This window comes from Schistocerca serialis, chromosome 1 (assembly GCF_023864345.2).
Source record: "Schistocerca serialis cubense isolate TAMUIC-IGC-003099 chromosome 1, iqSchSeri2.2, whole genome shotgun sequence".
Taxonomy (NCBI): domain Eukaryota; kingdom Metazoa; phylum Arthropoda; class Insecta; order Orthoptera; family Acrididae; genus Schistocerca; species Schistocerca serialis.
Genome location: NC_064638.1, coordinates 1,239,883,195 through 1,239,906,696, shown reverse-complemented (window position 1 = coordinate 1,239,906,696; position 23,502 = coordinate 1,239,883,195). Strand labels below are relative to the sequence as shown.

At 42.3% G+C, this 23,502-nt stretch overlaps 1 protein-coding gene across 1 annotated transcript in view; it reads left to right on the top strand.

Moving 5' to 3' along the window:
* The window catches only part of LOC126419244 (lachesin-like), a 325,544-nt gene that overhangs the window by 264,246 nt on the left and 37,796 nt on the right, over window positions 1-23,502 (top strand). The window contains exon 7 of the mRNA XM_050086393.1: window positions 21,669-21,848. Within this exon, the coding sequence (XP_049942350.1) occupies window positions 21,669-21,848 (180 nt within the window). The remainder of the gene's footprint in view (window positions 1-21,668; window positions 21,849-23,502) is intronic.

Below are 23,502 nucleotides of genomic sequence, written 5' to 3'. Positions count from 1 at the left end.
CGAAGACCCACCCTTGTACCCTTGATGATTGCACGACACAAAGCTTTACGCCTCGCCTGGGCCCGTCAAAACCGACATTGTACTGTTGATGATTGGAGACATGTTGCCTGGTCGGACGACTCTCGTTTCAAATTGCATCGAGCGGGTAGACTTGTACGGGTATGGAGGCAAACTCATGAATCCATGGACCATGCATACCAGAAAGGGACTGATCAAGCTGACGGAGGATCTATAATGGTGTGGGACGTGTGCAGTAGGAGTGACATGGGACCCCTGAAAAGTCTCGATACGACTCTGACCGGTAACACGTACCTAATCGTCCTGTCTGATCACTTGCATCCTTTCATGTCCACTGTGCATTCCGACGTACTTGTGCAGTTCTACCAGCACAATACGACACCCCACATGTCCAGAATTGTTACAGAGTGGCTCCAGGAACACTCTTCTGAGCATAAACACTTTCGCTGGCCACCAGACTCCTAAGACATGAACATTATGGAGCATACGCGGGATGCCCTGCAACGTGCTGTTCAGAAGAGTTCCCCACCACCTCGTCCTCTTACGGATTTATAGGTAGCCCTGCGGGACTTGTGGTGTCAATTCCCTCTAGCACTACACGAAACATTAGTCGAGTTGATGCCACGTTGTGTTGCGGCACTTCTGCGTGCTCGAGTGGGCCCCACACGATATTAGGCAGATGTTCCAGATTCTTTGGGTATTCAGTGTACCTCTCCGTGATTCGAAACACCTCTCTTGTTGATCGTGACACTGGAGTTTGTTGCTTATTCTAAAGAACATGACTTGGACAATGCCTAACAAACAGAGGTCTGTTTTCATAGTTAATACTTTACACTATATCATCGTAATAGTGCTACTCGTTTCTTTCTCTTTTTTCTAGTAGATGAATGAGTTCAGACAATGGAAAATTCAAGATGGACTGTAATAATATTATGAAAAGGAAAGTTCCTACTCACCATACAGCGGTGATGCTGAGTCGTAGACAGGCACAACAAAAACGGTCACAAATAAATTTGTCGGCCAGTAAGGCCTAACTGGCCGAAAGCTTTATTTCTGGCGGCATCTCCGCTACGTAGTGAGAAGCAACTTTTCTTTTCGCAAGATAAATGAGTTCGTTATTTGAAATGTGGAAAATCTTGGAAAAATCTTGGCTATGATGGATAATTATTAAGAATAGAATAGATTTACGGCTCATAATAGTATATTTTAATGGACATTCTTTCTCTTTCATGCAAGCGATATATAAAAACACTGGAGAACCAGCAACTGTTTTCCGTATCTTGGACTACATATAGTTTCTCTTTTGCTGTAGTTGGTTAATCGTTACGTAACTTCCTGGCAGATTAAAACTGTGTGCCCGACCCAGACTCGAACTCGGGACCTTTGCCTTTCGCGGGCAAGTGTTTTACCATCTGAGCTACCGAAGCACGACTCACGCACGGTCCTCACAGCTTTACTTCCGCCATTATCTCGTCTCCTACCTTCCAAATTTTACAGAAGCTCTACTTCACACAATTTTAATCTGCCAGGAAGTTTCATATCAGCGCACTGCACACTCCGCTGCAGAGTGAAAATCTCATTCTGGAAACATCCCCCAGGCTGTGGCTAAGCCATGTCTCCGCAACATCCTTTCTTTCAGGAGTGCTAGTTCTGCAAGGTTCGCAGGAGAGCTTCTGTAAAGTTCGGAAGGTAGGAGACGAGATACTGGCAGAAGTAAAGCTGTGAGGACCGGGCATGAGTCGTGCTTCGGTAGCTCAGATGGTAGAGCACTTGCCCGCGAAAGGCAAAGGTCCCGAGTTCGAGTCTCGGTCGGGCACACAGTTTTAATCTGCCAGGAAGTTTCATATCAGCGCACACTCCGCTGCTGAGTGAAAATCTCATTCTGGAAACATCCCCCAGGCTGTGGCTAAGCCATGTCTCCGCAACATCCTTTCTTTCAGGAGTGCTAGTTCTGCAAGGTTCGCAGGAGAGCTTGTGTAAAGTTCGGAAGGTAGGAGACGAGATACTGGCAGAAGTAAAGCTGTGAGGACCGGGCGTGGGTCGTGCTTCGGTAGCTGAGTTGGTAGAGTACTTGCCCGCGAAAGGCAAAGGTCCCGAGTTCGAGTCTCGGTCGGGCACACAGTTTTAATCTGCCAGGAAGTTTCATATCAGCGCAAACCCCGCTGCAGAGTGAAAATCTCATTCTGAAATCGTTACGTATTGAGGATCACGTTATTTACAGACGTTTCAAATTCCTCTTACAAAACAGTGCACTATTTTGTACCCAATTCCCACTAAGATAAAGCTTGAACTGTTCTAAACTTCTGGTATTTAGCATCAGATTGGCCTTGACACTTTCCGAGGAAAACAGTCGAATCCGTAACACGGCCTTTAGGCCTGTTTGCAAAAGTTTGCAGTTTTTACTCGCCCCACTAGGACAGGTCTTGGTAACACGGGGAACACACACGTGGAGCGCTGCTACCTTCGTGTGCGCCACAGCTGCGTTTGACGATGTCGCCCTGATGAGATTTCTCGGAGGGGGAAATCAGTGCGTCTCATCAGCCGTAACTCTTAACAGCCGGGAGTACTTTACTGATAAAGTGTAAATGTGCGTGGGACGACGGAAAGGTGATGAGTCCAGAGGTGCAGAGCTCGCGACCGTGCTGTTTGTACACAACCACGAAGAGTGAGGCAAAGGTGCTGACGACAGATAGGCTCTCTTTGTCACGCATGGCTAAAACTAAGCATTCCTTTATCAATAACATAAGGTTAGATGGATTTCGGTTTAAAGACATCTCACTTCGCACAAATTGGAGGTCGTTTTCTAGACCTTCGTCATCTCTAAACTCCTAAATCTGCAAAAACTGGCCTACAAAATTTCTCCATAATCTGCTCTAAGTACAACGTTCTTCTGTGAAATACGTGATAAGTAAACAAGCAGACACGATTTTTTCTGTTTCCTAAGCTGACAGATGGCGAAATACTCTCAGACTTCAAGAAGAATATAATAATTCCAATCCCAAAGAAAGCAGGTGTTGACAGATGTGAAAATTACCGAACTATCAGTTTAATAAGTCACAGCTGCAAAATACTAACGCGAATTCTTTACAGACGAATGGAAAAACTGGTAGAAGCGGACCTCGGGGAAGATCAGTTTGGATTCCGTAGAAATGTTGGAACACGTGAGGCAATACTAACCTTACGACTTATCTTAGAAGAAAGACTAAGAAAAGGCAAACCTACGTTTCAAGCATTTGTAGACTTAGAGAAAGCTTTTGACAAAGTTGACTGGAATACTCTCTTTCAAATTCTGAAGGCGGCAGGGGTAAAATACAGGGAGCGAAAGGCTATTTTCAATTTGTACAGAAACCAGATGGCAGTTATAAGAGTTGAGGGGCATGAAAGGGAAGCAGTGGTTGGGAAAGGAGTGAGACAGGGTTGTAGCCTCTCCCCGATGTTATTCAATCTGTATATTGAGCAAGCAGTAAAGGAAACAAAAGAAAAATCGGGAGTAGGTATTAAAATTCATGGAGAAGAAGTAAAAACTTTGAGGTTCGCCGATGACATTGTAATTCTGTCAGAGACAGCAAAGGACTTGGAAGAGCAGTTGAACGGAATGGACAGTGTCTTGAAAGGAGGATATAAGATGAACATCAACAAAAGCAAAACGAGGATAATGGAATGTAGTCAAATTAAATCGGGTGATGCTGAGGGGATTAGATTAGGAAATGTGACACTTAAAGTAGTAAAGGAGTTCTGCTATTTGGGGAGCAAAATAACTGATGATGGTCGAAGTAGAGAGGATATAAAATGTAGACTGGCAATGGCAAGGAAAGCGTTTCTGAAGAAGAGAAATTTGTTAACATCGAGTATAGATTTAAGTGTCAGGAAGTCGTTTCTGAAAGTATTTGTATGGAGTGTAGCCATGTATGGAAGTGAAACATGGACGATAACTAGTTTGGACAAGAAGAGAATAGAAGCTTTCGAAATGTGGTGCTACAGAAGAATGCTGAAGATAAGGTGGGTAGATCACGTAACTAATGAGGAGGTATTGAATAGGATTGGGGAGAAGAGAAGTTTGTGGCACAACTTGACTAGAAGAAGGGATCGGTTGGTAGCACAGGTTTTGAGGCATCAAGGGATAACAAATTTAGCATTGGAGGGCAGCGTGGAGGGTAAAAATCGTAGAGGGAGACCAAGAGATGAATACACTAAGCAGATTCATAAGGATGTAGGTTGCAGTAAGTTCTGGGAGATGAAGAAGCTTGCACAGGATAGAGTAGCATGTAGAACTGCATCAAACCAGTCTCAGGACTGAAGACCACAACAACAACAACAAGCTGACAGCACTAACTCCTCACTGACGTGCCCTAGTATCACTGTCTGCTCGTATGTTAGTTATGTTGTTTACAGAAAAACTCTATTCGTTGTGATTTCAGAGCCCTGTTGTCAGTATTCCCAAGGAAGGAAGACTGAACTTACCCGTTTTCTACACTGTGTTGGAACTCATGCTAATGCTTGGTGAACTAAAACTTTTGAGTGGATTAATCGCTATAAGAAGAATAGGGCATTCTATTAAAAAACGGACGGGAACAATGGGTCACTCGTGAAGGTTAAACAGTGAGTAGTGGAAACTACAGCGAGATTTGAAATCCAAAATCAAGCCAAACTGGAGATGAAAGCTCTATAACGGTGTGATTTTGCGTCAAGATGATGCTGAGTGTCATAAAGTTGCTGAAAAATTTTCAGTGTATTCAACATTTCGGTGCTGAGCTGCTGGAGCAGCCATCGTATTGTCATCACCTAACTTCACCTTCCTGAGCCGATAAAGGAACACATGCCTAAATGTAAATTGATGTCGGTGGCGAAGCTCACGAATCAGCACAAGAATGTATGCCAAAGAAACGTTTTCTAAAAAACCTCGTTACTGACACTCTCCCACATGCACTACCCTGTCGACGTTATATTAAGAATTTCAATCGTCTTAGGATGAAACTGACATCAGCATTCACGTTTTGTAATATTTTTACTAACTTTATTCTTAGGATTTCATTATGATTCACGTTACTGCTTCCGCATCTACATCTACACTTATATTGAGGTGAGAAGAGTCATCGTGCACACAAGATATGAAAGGGCAGTGTATTGGTGGAGCTTTCGTTTGTATTTTCGTGATTCATGTAAAAAGGTTTCCGACATTGTTATCATCGTGCAACGGGAATTAACAGACTTTGAACGCGGGATGGTAGTTCGAGCTAGACGCATGGGACATTCCATTTCGAAAATCGTTAGGGAATTCCGAGATCAGAGAGTGTGCCGAGAATACAAAATCTTGGGCATTACTTCTCACCAGGAAAAGGAGTGGCCGACGGTGTTCACTTAACGACTGAGATCAGCGGCGTATGCGCAGAGTTGTCAGTCCTAACGGACGATCAACACAGATTGAAATAACTACAGAAATCATAGTGGGACGTACGGCGAACATATACGTTAGGACAATGCGGCGAAATGTGGTGTTAACGGGCAATGGCAGCAGCGACGAACGCGGGTGCCTTTGATAATAAAACTGCTGCATCTCTCCATTTCGGTTGGATCCTAGGGGCTGGAAAACTGTGGCCTGGTCAGATGAATCCATATTTCGGTTAACAGGAGCTGATGGTCATATTAGAGCGCGTCGCAGACCTCACGAAGCCATGCACCCAATTGTCAACAAGGCACTGTGCAAGCTGGTGGTGACTCCATAATGGTGTGGGCTATGTTTGCAGGGAATGGACAGAGTCCTGTGTTCCAACCGAACCGATCATTGGTTGGAAATTGTTATGTTCGGCTACTTCATTTGCAGCCATTGATGGACTTCATGTTCCAAAACAACGAAGGAATTTACTTGATTGGCAATTGGCCGTATTGAAGAACATTCTGGAAAGAAAATTATTTGGCCACACAGATCTCCCGACATGAATCACATCGAACATTTATGGGACGTAATGGTTCTGTCAGTTCGTTCACAAATTCCTGCTCCGCTGACACTTTCGCAATTATGGATGTCTAATAGAGACAGCATGACTCAATGTTTCTGCAGGGGACTTCCAACGACATAATAAACCCATGTCAAGTCGAATTGCTGCAGTACGCCCGGAAAATGGAAGTCCGACACATATGAGGAGGTATCACATAACTTTTGTCACGTCAGTGTATGCACCTACATTTTCGAGGAAGGCTTTGACATCTAGTCTACCAATCGTAACAGTGGAACCAATTCTCTCTAAAACGTTTGCAGGCTGTATTTCCAAAATCAACTGTTAATCTAGTTGAAATACTTCTGTGCATGACATGCATAAACACGCAACATAGCCGAAGACAAGCAATGTGACCCAGTACCAGTACCAGAAAGGTCTTCTGACGATTGTGCTGTATCAATCAAACTACACATTTTTGTAATACGCGAATACTGTGTAAGTTCACAGCAGTCCAAAGATAAGCCGTATCGATGGCTCAAGACAATGACGGAGCATTGTTCCCCACCCACAGATATGAAACATCAATACTTTTTTGCAGCATTGATCATTGATATTGAATAAACAATAAAGTTATTTCGCAAAATGCATACGAATTCGAGCACAAAACGCACTTGGCACTGCCATCAGGTCGTAATTTTTCTCTAAGATTAAAAAAAAAATACATATGGCTCGCATATTGGCACTACTGATAGAAGTTGCATCTTAAGGTACACTGACGACGATGAGCTTCATTTGGTACGTATCACACATTAAAGAAATCGAAATAAATAAAAATTAGTTGTACAACGTTACAAAACATACATGGGTACTATGTCTGATCTAACTTTCAGCTGAAAGTACACACAGATATGAACATAATTTGATCCTAGAAGCAAAGTAAATAAAGATATACCAAAGCAAGATGTAAATTTGCGAACCTGTACCTATTCCTTCATTGTTGCTTCATGTAACACAGTGATCGATTTTGTTGTCATACGTCCAAGTACGCAGGAGTAACATAAAACAACCAGCGAGTTGGTCAGAGAAAAATTGCAATCCGTAAAATAAACAACCCACATTGTAAGCTAGCAGCATAATCCCACAATGAGGCAGTTGTCTACGAGATAATGAACAATCGAATAAAAATATGGCTGGTATCTGATCGAAGTGCGCTGTTTAATGCTTGGAATGAGTCAGTACTGCGGGGTTAACACGTGTCCATGCAACAGAGGGATGAAATGAAAGTTTATTTTATTATTATTTAGTTACACAGAACTTTATTACGTACTGTATAAGTTTATTTTGTTGTTGTTTAATTAAACTAAGATTAAACTCTGATTTTTCTTCTTACATGTTTACCTTTGTAACCTAGAGGCAGGTATTCTCTACATGTGTACAAAGTACACTGTGTTCTTGCTTCTGTTATTAAAACCGGCAGGCCCGCTCGAGGGTTAAATTTATCAGAGACTCTTCTTTGTTCAATTACAATCGATACCAGGCTGCCAAACATTGTAGCTACTCCATTCTACGGCATTCATTTCATTCTGCAGTACAAAACGTTTGCATCTTCTACTGATACTGGTAAATCAGGCTGTTACACAGTGGAGATTACATAAGACTTCGGTGACCTGTTTTAATAACGTTCGTAGAATTAAGAAACAGGAATTGCTGTGCTTTCGAATTATTTTTCAGGGCCACCCAATCATTATAGTGACCCCACGCTGGGTTATTAACTTTATCTTGCAAGACAAAGCATTAGTCACTTTCTGCTGTAAGTCAATGGAGACTACATGACATTTCACCTTCATATACATATGTTCAGCAAAATTTTATCGAACTGAGCAATATATCAGAAAGTTACAGCAAAATTATGATCAGTTTCTTCATGTTACAGCAAAAGTGTAACAGTTGTCACATGTTTCAGCAAAAATATAACAAATTGCAATTATCGTCAGTTTACAGGTTGACCACGGTTACTACTGGGTTCAGTAATGATCAGTTTACAAGGAGACCGCCATTACCTCAGGGGAGGGGAAATGATAGCCAATTTACAAGTTGACCACGATTACTCCTAGAGCAGTAATGGTCAGTTTAGAAGGTGATCCCTGCGGTACTGACAGTGAATTTACAGGGTAACCTCCATTAGGACTGATACAGTTGACGGGTCAGTTTACATGGTTGCCACCATTAATCTGCAGGACTGCTGGTCAGTGTACAGGGTGACGTCATTACTCCTGGGCAAAAATGGTCAGTGGAACTGTCATTAACCTCCCCCCCCCTCCCATTAGAAAATGGCGATGACAAGGTCCTTGTCATTTCCCCAAATACAATCAGGCTTATCCAACAGTTGACAAGTAGTTCCTCCTTGTTCTGCCTCGTTCTGATTATTCCCAACTCATGATTTAACAATGGCATCACTCATGGGTCACTGACCTTGACTGTATGTCATCACAATGCAAGAGACCATAATGCATAATGTCATGGTTGTATTCTACCAGTCTTGAAAACGAAACAGCATCGTTTTACTGGCTATTGGAAGGAATGCCACCCTGATGTTAAAGAGTCTGACATCTTAGATTGTAATATCGTATGGTCCAAGTCACTTACCCATACATGACTTCAGTGATGGAAATGAATCAGAAGTTGTCAGAACCATTCAGGAACTGCTAACTCAGCCTAACTATATTGAAGGTAATGGCAGTCATATTGTCAACTGACTATCATCATCCAAAGACGGTAATAACAAAGGCCCTGTCACTTGACTATCTTTACCCAAGAGGGAGTTGTCGCCACCTTTAAAATGGCCACCATGACCCAAAGGTTAAGGCTGATAGTCCCATAAAATGGTCATCATTTTGTTGAGGGATAACAGTGGGCACCTTCACCATTGCTCAAGAGTTAATGGCAAAGTGGCCATCATTGCTCCAGGTGTAATGATGCTCATCCTGTAAAATGAGTGCCATTGCCCCAGAGGTAATGGTGTCACTTGGTAAACAGTCCATCATTGCACCACCTTCAATATGACTGTCACAGCAGTATTCCTTCTACTAACCATCATTTCCCATACCACAAACTGACCATCATTTCCCCACTGGAATAGGGCGATGAATGGGATAATATGTTACAGTTATGCTATAATATGTCGGTGCATAGGGTAATTTGTTGCAATCTTGCTGTAACACAGGGAAATATATTATGTGTTTGCTGGAACATAGAGTGTGTTTCTTAAGTTTTACTGTAATACAGATCAATTTTTATAACTTCAATGTAAAATGAAGTCATTAATGACGATTTAGCTGTTATATCAGGATGAATGGGACAGTTTGTCACAAATTTGCTGTAACATGGTGATATATGGGGAGGTGAACAGTCATGTGGTCTTGACTGTGTGGCAGAAGAAGATGGTGAACATTTTGTACTGTAACTTCAGTTAATGTACTAGTACTGACAAAAACTTTTGGTGGTTTTGAAAAGTAGTTGGACAGCATATCAAACCTCATTTTAATCATATATAAATTTGCGCAAGTAGTGGTAGCCAAATTGTCATAAAATGTCCATCGCATTATTTAAAAATAATTACAGAACAGGTAAGTCATGAGAGTAGTGCAATGTGCATTTTGTGCTTATATTCTTACCTTTTTTTTTTTTTTTTTTTTTTTTAAGAAACAGTTTTACTTCGTGCAAAGTTCGGATTTCCGTTTATGATCGAAAATATGTAATAGCTATACTTGAATATTATAATAAGCAATGTGTGTGTATGTGTGTGTGTGTGTGTGTGTGCTGAATAATGCCATTTTAGGCTATTCTGATAAAGGTTACTTATTTTTCGATAAGGAAGTATTATAGTACTGGCAATACATTTTTGAACATTGTGCCATTTTGTGCATTTGTGATGAGGATTTCATAATTTTTTTCGAATAATACTAATCATTCAGAATGGAGACAGATACTGACTGTCCTGAACGTCACTTTTTTTAGTTTCGCGCTAATACGACGTTATTGGAAAAGGAATGTAGCTTGTGACATCATGGTTTTCACGTCATTCATAAAGGGTGACGACGTCACTGATAACAGGGCGTCGCCTGTTATGAGGTCATGGCTTACTACCATTTGGGAATTTGACATCCTGTGCAAAGATGTCCGTTGTCACATGTTGACTGATTTTGTGTCACAGTCGCCATAGCACTCGTACTCACATCAGTGAATGCATTCTCTGTAAGTTTAAAATCATGTTCGATAGATCTATGTGAAGCAGAATACTGACTATGTAAGGATGACGTCCAGTGGAAGCAATCACCGGTCAAAGATTCCGATGAGCGATAGTTTGGTTTCTTGCGTTTTCCTCACAGAATTCACTTAAAGGTTAAGAACAACGACTAGTCAGTTCAAGCATTCTAAAGGTGTGCATACACGTGCAAACAACACGTCTGCAATCAGCGCATGAGCCGCTCGTGAGGAATGCTGTTGCAGAGGAACCATCCATGGTAAATGTATAGCAGATCATATTTCACTGTATTAATATTTATATATTTTGTGAGCTACTGTTTTATTTGTAGAAACTAGGATTGCTAGTGCTCACACGCTTTGCATTTATCATTCAGTAACTGTTGAAAGCTAAGCCACATACCCTCATAAAGCTTTTTAGTAACATAATGTAGACACTTCACTGGTAGTTTATAGCGTGATTTGTAGAATGTGAGGTTTCCTCTTATCTCATTGCATTTGAATAAACAAATTACAAGGTTCGGGCACAAGGAAGAAGTGCAGGTGTCGTAGGTTAGTGTGTTGTGTGATACTGTATTGAGTGGTTTCACTGGAGTAAACGTAGAGAAGAAGTTGTAGGAGCACGTAGTATGCGGCAGACTCCCACCATTGTCAGGAGGTGGCACACGTTTTGTGGTGGCAGTTGAGAGTATCCATAGGTCAAGCTATACTGGTCCCAACATATACCTGAACAAGATTGGATAGGGATGCTTGGCGAAACTTATAAGTGATCATATAGTAGGTGGATCTGAACTCACCCAAATCGGAGTTAGACCCCTTTTTATGATGAAATGAGGAAAGAGATATTTGGTGAACGTTATACGCGATGGTGTAGATTGAGGGACTCGGGTCTCTGAAGGCCAAATTCCAGTTAGGATGAAATTAAGTGGCAGATGTCCGTACTTGAGGAAGCTTCCGTTGAAGTCTTAAGTTAGTTAAATTGATGGGTAATGCAGATTAGAAGTCATAGTGAGTATATTTCATCAGAATATTAGTAAAATTAAAGATAAAGACAATGAACTACTAATAAACCCTCATAATTACGTCATTTGTGCCTCACATCATCCTTTACGTAGCGAAGAAATCTTAAGGCATTCTTTGGAGGGGTAGGACTTAACTTATTTCTATTCAAACATTCAAGGAAGATGATAGGGTGGTCATTTATGCCATGTATAGTATGAAAGCCACATACCTGAAGACTGTGCTGGATCTACATATACATCTACATCATACTCCGCAAGGCACCTAATGGTGTGTGGTGGAGGGTACCTTCGGTACCACTATCTGATCCCTTCAATCCTGTTCCACTCGCGAATAGTGCGTGGGAAGAATGATTGTCGGTAAGCCTAGGTATTGGCTCTAATTTCTCGAATTTTCTCCTCGAGGTCAGTACGTGAGATGTATGTGGAGGGAAGTAATATGTTGTCTGACTCCCCCTGAAAAGTGCTGTCCAGAAATTTCAGTGATAAAACTCTCTGTGATGCCCAACGTCTCTCTTGTAACGCCTCTCAGTGGCGTTTGTTTAGCATCTACGTTGCGCTCTCTCGTCACCTAAACGATCCCGTGACGAAACTTACCGCTCTTCGTTGGAGCTTCTCTATCTCTTCTATCAGTCCTACGTGATAGGAATCCCAGATGGATGAACAATACTCAAGAACCGGGCGAGGAAGCGCCTTATAAGCCACTACTTTCGTGGATGAGTTACATTTACTGAAGATTCCTCCGATAAATCTGAGTCTTGTGTCTGCTTTTCCCACTATCTGTTTTATGTGGTCATTACACTTAAGGTCGCTCTGGATAGTTACGCCTACATATTTTATGGCAGACGCTGTCTCCAGCTGTTTTTCATCAGTAGTGTAGCTGTAGAGTAGTGGATTTCTTTTCCTATGTACGAGCAGTATGTTACATTTATTTACGTTCAGGATCAACTGCCGGAATGTGTACCATTCATCATCAATTCCTGCAGGTCGCTCTGCAAATTCTTACTATCTTCTAGCGTCGCTAATTTGGTATAAGCAACTGCGTCATCTGCGAATAGCCTTAAAGAGCAACCGACTCTTTCTACTAGATCATTTATACAGAGGGGACCAAAAAAATGTATCCACTGTTTAAAAGTCTATAACTTAGAAACTAATTGACGCAGTTGTGTCATTTCTGGTGAAAGTGTAGCTTAAGGTCCAACTTAAAGATATCACTGTAGGTGTTCGAAATGCTCACCATTATCATCCACACACAGACGATGCCGCCGAACTGCAGCACTAACTACTGACTGCAAAGTGTTCAGTTGGATATTTGCACATAAATGTACGATGGATTCTCGAAGTTCATCCAATATGCGTGGCTTTTGTCGATAAACGACGTCCTTTAGTGTTCCCTACAGGTAAAAGTCCAGAGGAGTTAGATCTGGGGAACGTGGTGGATACTCCACAGCACTTCTACGGCCTATCCATCTTCCTGGTAGATTTTCGTCGAGATACGCCTTAACACGATTTTAGTGGTGGGCTGGGGCACCATCTTGTTGAAAGTAGACTCTTCCGTCTCGGATGGCAGGTAAAATGAATGTCTGAAGCTTCTGAAGGTACACCTCACTGGTAACTGTGCCGTCAAAGAAGAATGGCCCATTCGAGCCATGGTAAGACAACCCACACCACAAATTTATTCCTGGCAAATTCAAAGTTTTGTCTACATGGACGTTCGCATTTTCGGCGGCCAAGTACATGGAATTGTGGCGATTTACTGTACCATTGAGTTTGAACTGTGCCTCATCAGACAACACAATCATCTCTACAATCATCTCTTGCGCACCATGTTAGTAAATCACTCTCGGTACTCCATTCTACGATCTGGGTCGTCCTCGTTCATCACGTGTAGCAATCGTGGGATGTAGCACTTCCAATTTGCTGTCTTTAAAATTCGCCGAACACTTGAGCGACTCACTCCAGTTTCACGGGCACCACTTCTGTGGTAAGCGAGTGAATTGTTGTAACACACGACGGGAGATAGCTGGGCTTGTTACTGTTACAGGTCGTCCAGATCGTTGTTTGTGTACATCTTTAACAAAGCCTTCGGCTTCAAATTTGTCTCGAATGCGACGAATCGTTAAACGTGTCCGTGTCTCTGTTTGATACTCATTTCGCCATTGCCGTTGAACCTCATTAATATTTTCGTACTTAAAATACCACTTCAAAACCGATTTCCTTTCATAGAATGTAAGCCTTGCGCCAGCCATATTACTCGAGTAACTAGGTGCAACTCAGAACAAATCTCTGACAATCTGGCGACTGTCATCTGGCAAAACAAAACAACGCAATACAACGTTTGTGTGGCGATTGCTGGAACCAGAAACTATGACGCTACCAAAGATGAGACAACTCCGTCAGTTAGTTTGCCAGTTATGGACTTTTAAACAGTGGATACATTTTTTTGGACCCCTCTGTATATATTGTGAACAGCAGTGGTACTATCACACTTCCCTGTGGAACCCTGTATATTATCTTTACATCTGTCGATCTAATTCCACAAAGAGTGATGTGTTGAGTTCTATCTGCAAGAAAGCCTTAATCCAATCGTGGATCTACTCCGATACTCCGTAAGCTCGTAGTTTTTTTCTTTAAACGGCAATGCGGGACGGTGTCAAATGTCTTACGGACATTAAGGAACACGGTAGGAGCCTGGGCGTCGTTGTCCACTGCGCTGTGCATTGGAGTAATGATCTGGGTTGCGATTTCGTTGTTGTTGTTTTTGGGGAAGGAGACCAGACAGCGAGGTCATCGGTCTCATCGGGTTACGGAAGGAAGTCGGCCGTGCCCTCTCGGAGGAACCATCCCGGCATTTGCCTGGAGTGATTTAGGGAAATCGCGGGAAACCTAAATCAGGATGGCCGGACGCGGGATTTAACCGTCGTCCTCCCGAATGCGAGTCCAGTGTCTAACCATTGCGCCACCTCGCTCGGTTGCGATTTCGTATGACGGCACATCCTGACTACAAATTTGTACTTCTGTCTGCTGATTCAACGTGTTGTGCTGCGAATCATGAACAACATTCCAGTAGTTGTTTACCAACAGGTAACAGCGTTGTTATAAACCAACATACCCAACAGTGTGTCGATGTGTTTTCTTGAACTGCTCGATCACGAGATCTGTCTCCAATGGAGCAGATGTGCGACATCACAGGACGAGAACACCAACGTTATCCACAAACAGCGTTAACCGTCCCTGTATTGACCGACGAAGCATGACAGGAATGCAACGCTGACATCCGGAATCTGTAGTCTGCCCAACGCAAAGCTTGCACGTTAGCATTCTTGCATTCAACAATCTGGCGGTTACACCGGTTATTAATCTACCACCACTTCACATTTGCAGTGGCTTATCTCGCGCTTACATTGGCATGTGATCTTGCAATGTTAGTCACTGAAATATGTTTACCTAGACAAATGTAATGCCGAAATTTCATTACTCTGCATTAATTATATTTTGGTGTTGCGATTTTTTTCCGGCAACTTACATTGCCATGCGGGGGGAAAAACATTTTGCTTGAAAGTCGCTTGCCCATTGTCGTCGTATACGAGAGTTGTCCAGTAAGTAAGTTCCAATCGGTCGCGAAATGAAAACCACAGTGGAAACGAGAAACGTTTTATTTGCAACAGTTAGGTACATTTCCACCTACTTCTCTACATATTCGCCGCTCCAGCTTCGAGTTTTGTCGTAGTGTTGTATCAACTTTCCAATATCCTCATCATAGAGAGCAGCAGCCTGTGCTGTAGGCCAGGTATCTGCTCTGGTCTGCAGCTCGTTGTCTGTGGAAAAATTTTGTCTATAGCCAGCGGCTCTTATGAGCAGAGATGAGACTCAGGAGGAGCCAATTACGGATTGTATTGTTGGTAATCAAACACTTTTTATCGGAATCGCTGCAGGAGCTTCTTCATTGCCCCTGCAGTGTGCGGCAGAGAATTGGCATGAAGAAGGAACTGCTCGACAGTTGTGTTATGTGGGCTGCGTGACACAGGCGAAATCTCTAACCAGGCCCTCATACTTGGCGGGAGACGCTATTCCCTACACATCTTTACGTGCTCACTGTTCACTCAGAAGTGAAAAGAGCGGCGCGACACGATCGACAGGTATACTAGAGACACTACCCAACACATCTGTGCAATGCTTTACCGGATTTTCCCAGTGGTTTCCATTTCGCGACCGATCGGAACTTACTTTCTGGACAACCCTCGTAAGTACGATATTGCGTGGTGTTTCTGAACAACACAGGCTCTGCGCTATCGTATTTATATGAGGACTCTGCCCCAGCGACTTTCAAGTAAGATGTCTCCTATGTTCGGGAACATACGTAATCAATGTAGGAACTGCAGATTGCAGACGACAGGCCTGGCTGTGGAGCATTCTCGGGTAGCCTAATGGTAAGGCGACTGCTCAGATAAGAGTGATATCGGGGTTCGAGTCCTGGGCCGACACAAATTTTGATAGTGGCCGTTCCCTTATACAGGTGATGGTTGTATTGCATCGTACTTCTCAATAAGAAGCGGACTGCAATATCGCATTTAGTATGCATTGTGGGGACCCTATTCTTACAACGCTTTATTTAATTTTCTCCAAAATATTTAGGATTAACCTTTATTTTTACGGTGTAAGATTTTTAGATTATTCTGCAGGTTAGTAAAAGAATGCGCTTGCTCACGGTGGTAAGTACTAAAAGCTGATTTCGAATTAGTTAAATTGAGATGTTCTCGAAATCTGAGATCGAAACCCCTTATTGTTTGACCAATGTAGCTCATGAGACAATTGTTAGTTTAGGTTAGGTTAGTGTTTAACGTCCCGTCGACAACGAGGTCATTAGAGACGGAGCGCAAGCTCGGGTTAGGGAAGGATTTGGAAGGAAACCGGCCGTGCCCTTTCAAAGGAACCATCCCAGCATTTGCCTGAAACGATTTAGGGAAATCACGGAAAACCTAAATCAGTATGGCTGGAGACGGGATTGAACCGTCGTCCTCCCGAATGCGAGTCGAGTGTGCTACCACTGCGCCACCTCGCTCGGTGACAATTGTCAAATCGGATTCAATAGACAAGCGTTGCGCACTAATTTTGGCTGGTGGTACTTTCTTTGGGCCAGTATCAGTAAGTGATAGTACTGGCTCTGAAATAGGCGGGATTTTTATTTTCAGGACATAGGTTGGCGCCTGTGGTCTCCGTGATTTTACTGAATCATGGAAACCTATGACGTACTAGTATAGCTTCATGGTCGGCATTCACCGAAGCCTTGACAGATGGCTTTAGCTTTTATAAAATACCTTTGTTAATATTGTCCACAAAATTAGCATCACAGCTCTGCTGTAAGCTATTTATTGAATGAGTCCATATTCTGATTATAAGTGCTGTTTGGACAAGGGGGATGTTGTTGTTGTCTTTTGGTGTATGCAGCTTTTCTTCGCTACTCTATTCTGCGCAAGCCTTTTCGTCCCCATGCAACTACTGCAACCTAAATCCTCCTGAATCTGCTTGCTTTACTTACCTCTTAGCCTCCCTCTACGACTTGTAATCCAACGCTTCCCTACAGTACTAAATTGGTGACCTCGTGATGTCTCAGGATGCGTCCTATCAACCGATCCCTTCTTCTAGTCGGCTTGTGCCACGCATTTATTTTCTCCTCAAGTCTATTCAGTACTTCCTCATTCACTACGTTATCTACCCATCCAACATTCAGCATTCTTCTGTAGCACCACTTTTCAAAAGGTTCTATTATCTTCTTGTTTAAAGTGGCTACCGTTCATGTTTCACTTCCATACGTAACTATATTCCATACAAGTACATTCAGAAAAGACTTCCTAGCACTTAAATCTGTACTCGATGTTAGCAAATTTCTGTTCTTCATTAACGCTTTTCTTGATATTTACAGCCTACACTTTATATCCTCTCCACTTCGACGATCAACAGTTATTTTTCTGCCGAAAGAGCAAAACTCATCTCCTACTATAAGTGACTCATTTCCTAATTAACACTCTCTACATAACCTCATTTAATTCAACTACATTCAGTTACCTTCATTTTGATTTTGTTGATGTTCTTCTTATATCCTCCTTTCAAGACACTGTCCATTCCGTTCAATTGCTCTTCCAAGTTCTTTGCTGTCTCTGTCAGAATTACAATCGGCAAACCTCTAAGTTTTTATTTCTTTTCCCTATAGTTTAATTCCTACTCCAAATTTTACTTATGTATCCTTTACTGTTTGCTCAATATTGAAACTGAATAATATCGGGATAGGCTACAAGCCTGTCTCACGCCCTAGTCAACCATTGCTTCCTTTTGTGCCCCTCGACTGTTACAATTGCCATGTCTTTTCTGTACAAATTGTAAATAGCCTTTCACTCCCTGTATTTTACATCTACCACGTTTAGAGTTTGATAGAGAGTATCCCAGTCAACATAAAAGATTTCTCTAACTGTACGAATGCTATAAACGTAGGCCAGCCTTTTCTTAACCTATCTTCTATGAGAAGTCATAGAATCAGTATTTCCAAGCGTGTTTACATATATCTCCCTAATCAAAGCTGATATTCTCCGAGGTCGGCTTCTACCAGTTTTTCCATTCTTCTGTAAAGAATTCGTGTTCGTATTTTGCAGACCGCAAATATTTTGGAAGAAATTGAGAAAATGCATTCTATGAACCATTTCCCACAACAGACGCTAAATGTCAAATTAATGCAGACATCGCAGTCTTCTAGAGAGTTCTGACTGTCTAAATGGGGATACTTAGTTTTATTAACACTTGTAATATTACAACACTTTTTCTATGCTATATATTTTCACTCCATTTTCTATGCCTTTTGCTTTCCACTATTTAGTTATAGTTCACCGATATTCCCCTTCTTCTCATTATCCAATTACTGTTTTATTTCCCGTGACATCCTCCCTTCTTGCGATCCCCTTTACATATCTCACCACTTAAATTACGAGCTTTCAACATTATTTTAACACATAACACTCGTACGCTCCAATGTAGAGTAGTAATGATGTTTTTGAGTTCCATTCCCTGTATACATACATAAAAGTATACAGAAAAAATACGAGAAGGGTGTCATGAATAATCTTTAGTTTGTTTCACACATGAGAGAGTGTCACGGAAATGCTGAAATCCTAAACTGATAGATGCTTGAAGATACGCGCCAACTATCACCTGAAAGTCTTATAACATCATGAATCACTATTAAGTGAGGAATGTAGAAATATGCTACAAAACCCTAAGTATCGGTTCCAAACAATCAGGTAAGAAAGGAGTAGGCAGTTCCAGAGCACTCTGTAAATTTCTAAGCAACCATACGTCCCGCCTTTCACACACGAATGGAACGGGAAGCAGTCCCAATAAGTGAAACACTGGGAAATATCCTCTGTAATACACCTCCCAGCAGTTCGCAGAATGTAGATGCAGACGTTGATGTAGGACAAACAAATTTAATGCAAAAAGTAATAACTTTGAAGCCACCTTGAAGTAAATACTGTCCATGACAATCAATACGTAAATGAAATTTCGAAAGACTTAGAATACTAAGCACATATATTTCCCTTCTCATTCTAAGCAACACTGCACGGGGACGAAGAGCTGCTTCCTCAGTAATTTTGACTTCAAGCACTGCTCCCGTAACCCAATCGTTCCATTTATTAAAGTTCATTTGGCAAACGATCAACACAAATATTTCACGGAGGCAAGCACACAGCAAGTTGTATATACGCTGATGGTCGACTTCAGACACTGTAATCGAAAAAGTATTGAAAAAACGCACACTAGCCGAAAAATCTCTTACTTTGCCATTGGTTTCCATTGGCCTGTAATAACATGTGAAGTACATCTGCAGCGTGTGAATGACTGTGAAGAGTATGAAACGCTGCAAACTTGTGTGGTCGTTGTCATTGAAGGTAAAATATTCTAGGTTGTTAGGCTGCGTAATGTTTCTGTTCAATTTCTTCTTACAGAAGCACAGCAGATATTGCGGTCTTGTTTGTGTTCCTCTTGCACAGTGGCTGCGTATTTACTTCCGTGTTGTAAGGTTCAAATGGTTCAAATGGCTCTGAGCACTATGGGACTCAACAACTGAGGTCATAAGTCCCCTAGAACTTAGAACTAGTTAAACCTAACTAACCTAAGGACATGCCCGAGGCAGGATTCGTACCTGCGACCGTAGCAGTCGTGCGGTTCCAGACTGAAGCGCCTAGAACCGCTGTGTTATAAGGAAGCCACAAAAGCTATACCAGTCGTATCTATTGAAATTACATTCTTTCTTAAATATCTTAATCGTTTCTAGAACTCCCTTGGCTGAATTGCTCGTGATGTTACCCTGCCGAATATTTCTCACTTTTTTTGTCTGCGTATGTCGTTCGTGCTCTTTAATCCGTTCTTACATTGTTCTCCTAGTACACATTTTGCGAATAGATACACCTCACTTCAAAGATTTCCGCAGTAATCAGTTGTGAACGTTTTGCGTCGGACAAAGTCCTTTATTGTGATCTGACTGAGAAATGTGTTCTTTACACAGCTTTAGCCGAAGATCTCTGCATACACGGTCAGTCATTCTAGAAACTAGCGTTAACATCACAGACCATGTAAGCGTTTTCTCGTCCTTCTTTAGAGAATTAATTAATTTTTTTTGAAAGGCCTATCTGTGGCCAGACTATCATACGTGTTTGCCATCAGTATCTTGTGTAAGAAATTCAACTCCGATTCGAAGTTGTTATTATCAGTCATGGGCAAGTCCTGTGAAATTATGTTGAACACTGCTTGCTTCTGGGCTGGGTGGTAGAGCGCAGTGGTTTCTAAACACCTACTTATATTTCTAGGCATTCTACGTGATATGTGTTCTGTTGCTAGCTTTTCTATAGACCAGAACATCTAGGAATGGGGAACCGAGCTGACTCGACACAAACTGAAGTTGAGATTATGATGAATCCATACAAATAACAAAAATGGACGTATATATGTATGTATGTTGCATATTTCCTCCTAAACAAATTGACCTATTTCTACGAACTTGATACACATATCACCTACTGTCTGGAGATCATCACAGCGGGGGTGAGAACCACCTACCTATCAGATTTGCTATTACTTCTATTGACAACACTTTTCGTGGACAGCATCCACATACGCCACTTAACGTACCTACAAAAATATGTCGTTCTGCGACAGACAGTTCAGAAGATATGATCTGATATACACTGAGATGCGTGAAAAACTGCCGCATCATGCTTGACTTTTTAATTTATTACATGTTTACTATTAACTCAATTCACAATATGTTTCACAGGAAGTAGGCACATGTAACACTGGATGTAACTTCATTGTCATTGTACAGAACATATTTCGGGAAATACGGAAATACGACGTCATTACCATTAAGCTGCCTGAAAATGAAACTGAAGAGCGAAATTCCCTAGAGGTACATGTGAAATATGTGTACAAATACTACAGAACAATGTTACATACATATGAAATATATTTGACATATGGATACATGGGAAAAACCAATAGTTACGATCTGAAAAATAATGTTATGAGGGCAAGAACCACTACCGCCCTGGTGGGGTAAGCTTGATGATGTGGAGAGGGTGGGGGGAGATGGATAGGCAGCGAGGGTGAAGGAGGAGATGAACACAGATAGGGGGAGGAAGCGGAGGTGATGAACAGGGATGCAGAGACGAGGAGATGGACAGAGAGAGAGAGGAGAGGAAGAAATGGACAAGAGGTGGTACAATATGAGGTGGACGGAGAGAGAAGGAAGGAAGAGATGGTGTAATAGGAGACTGAAATAAATACATACATACCGGGCAACCTGGATACACGGCTAGTCTCATATAAAACCTGCGGAATCTACGGAACTCTTTATTTCTGTGTGGCAATACAACGAGTCTGACGCCTATACAGCAAAGCCAATAAGGTTTTAAAGACGTTGTTCCATAAAAATATCAGCTGTTACTGGTGATAAAAATGAACCCACAGCAACACCATTAGACCGGTCATTTACCTCTCCTTTGTACCTAAACCACCTCGATAGCAGATGTAATTCGATCAGGTCATACAAATCTGGAGCAACATTCTGTCCTATGATCTCCATAGTATCTGCTATTTTATGTTACTAAATAAATACTCACGTCGAAATTACGGTTATGTAACTCGTGATTATCTTCACCGTGCATGAATTTGTAAAACGTGTTTTGAATCTTTGCTTTTCCAACTAGATGTCTCACTTTCCCCGGTAAATCACGTGCTAAGAAAATTACTTGTGCTAGGTAGAGTGCATATTTTACATTGTTATGGAAACGTGTGTAAGTAAAGGAAAGACAGGCCCTGTACTCCTCTCGAATACAGCGCAGATGGTGCTGCTCTCTGTAGCTGAACGTCCGTGTTTTGTTCACAGAGAGACTCGCGTCTCCTCCCACGCAGTGGCCAGTGCGTCAAGACGCGGCCGTAGACGGCGCCCCGGCGGGCAGCGCGGCCGCCGTAGACCGCAGGGGGGTGGGGGTGGGCCTCTCCCCGCCCGCCCCGGCTCCCGCCCCCGCGACAACTGCCGCCCCCGGGCTCTCAGGCGCCTCGCAAGGTACGCCACTCTCACTCCACCTCTGCCCTCTTTCCCGTCGAGCTTTTGTCACTATCACTGTTCACTCTATTTTTGCATGCCACACGTAACAGGTTGGTGCCCAAACTAATTATTTATGTTCCTATAATCCACATATTTATGATTGTTAATGTCACGTGTATTGTCAGATATGAACCTACCACACGTATTTTCCTCGTACTTTCCATCCTCTAGATAGGACAGGTCGTTGGAGTAATGACCCACGATAGAATAAGGGACTTCAACTATGAAGCGAGCTGGTTGTGAGGCAGAATTGCAATCGACAATATTTTGGAACGGTTTTCTATGTCTCTCGTTTGCCTTACAACCGAGGGAGTTGTCTCAGAATAGCTTGGTCAGAACTTGGCCATGGGGACTACAAGGGCTACTCAGAAAAGTAATCCGATCGGTCGGGGAATGGAAGGCACAGTGAAAATCAGAAATGCTTTGTTTGCTACACCTTCCAGCTACTTCTCCACATAGTCGCCACTGCGACTTGGACATTTGTTGTACAGTTGTACTAAACTTCCAATACGCTCGTCATAGAAAACAGCCCCCTCTGCTTTCCGCCACTTCTCTATCCTGGTTTGCAGTTCGTCGCCTGTGCCAAAATGTTATCTTCATAGCCAGCGTTTAATGTGAGCAGAAATGAACATCGGAGGGAGCCAAGTCTGGGCTGTATGATAACCACTTCCGATCGAAAACGCTGCAGGGGCGCTCTCATTTCGCCTGGAGTGTATGGCCAAGAGAATAAGGAAATGCATGACAGGCACGTTGTGTGGGGTTGCACGAAATCAGGCGAAACCTCACAGCAGGCACACATATTTCGTGGGAGACGCTATTGTCCTAGGCATCTTTGAGTGCTCTCTGTGTGTTCAGAACTGAAAAGAGGGATGTAACGCGATCGACAGGCACACTGGAGACACTGCCTAAATCATCTATGCTAATTTTCATCAGATTGTAACTGCTGTTTCCATTACGCGACCTATCGGAACTTACTTTCCGACTAGCTCTCGTATTTTTAACATTATAAATGATAATATGTAGTACTGTACGCTACCGTTGTCATGCCTAGTGTTCTAGTGGCAAAGCTTTTGCCGGGAAATAAAACAGTCGCTGAATCACATTCCAGCCGGAGCGGAGAAAATTTTACTGTGCCTTTGATCTAACTTTCATCTCTCGACGATGTGGAGAGTGGGGAACCGTCAGGAACGACACGTGGTTCCACGTGAATTCTACGTTAAACTGTAGATTTCCTTTTTACTGTAGGAAATCTGAGATAGATTGGAGAAACATATGTCACCAAAGTGGCGTCCAAGAGAAAGACTTGCCATTGCTCATTGAGCTACACGAAATCATTGGCAGTTGTTACAAATATTCATTAATAACTGACTAGTTTCGTTCAGAGATCATTTTCAAAATTTCTAATGGAAATTTCATGATTAGAGAGTGCCGGTTTATATTGAAATCTAACTTCGGCTGTTAGCATATGCTACAACCACGAGTTTCTCTCATTTTTGCTTCGTTTCTACTATGTGAGATTTTTGTTAGAGGATATTTGAGGTTTATTGAGTCATCTTGTACGTGGGCTCGAAAACTGGTATGCTTACCTCTTACATCCAGGAGGCAGTATGGC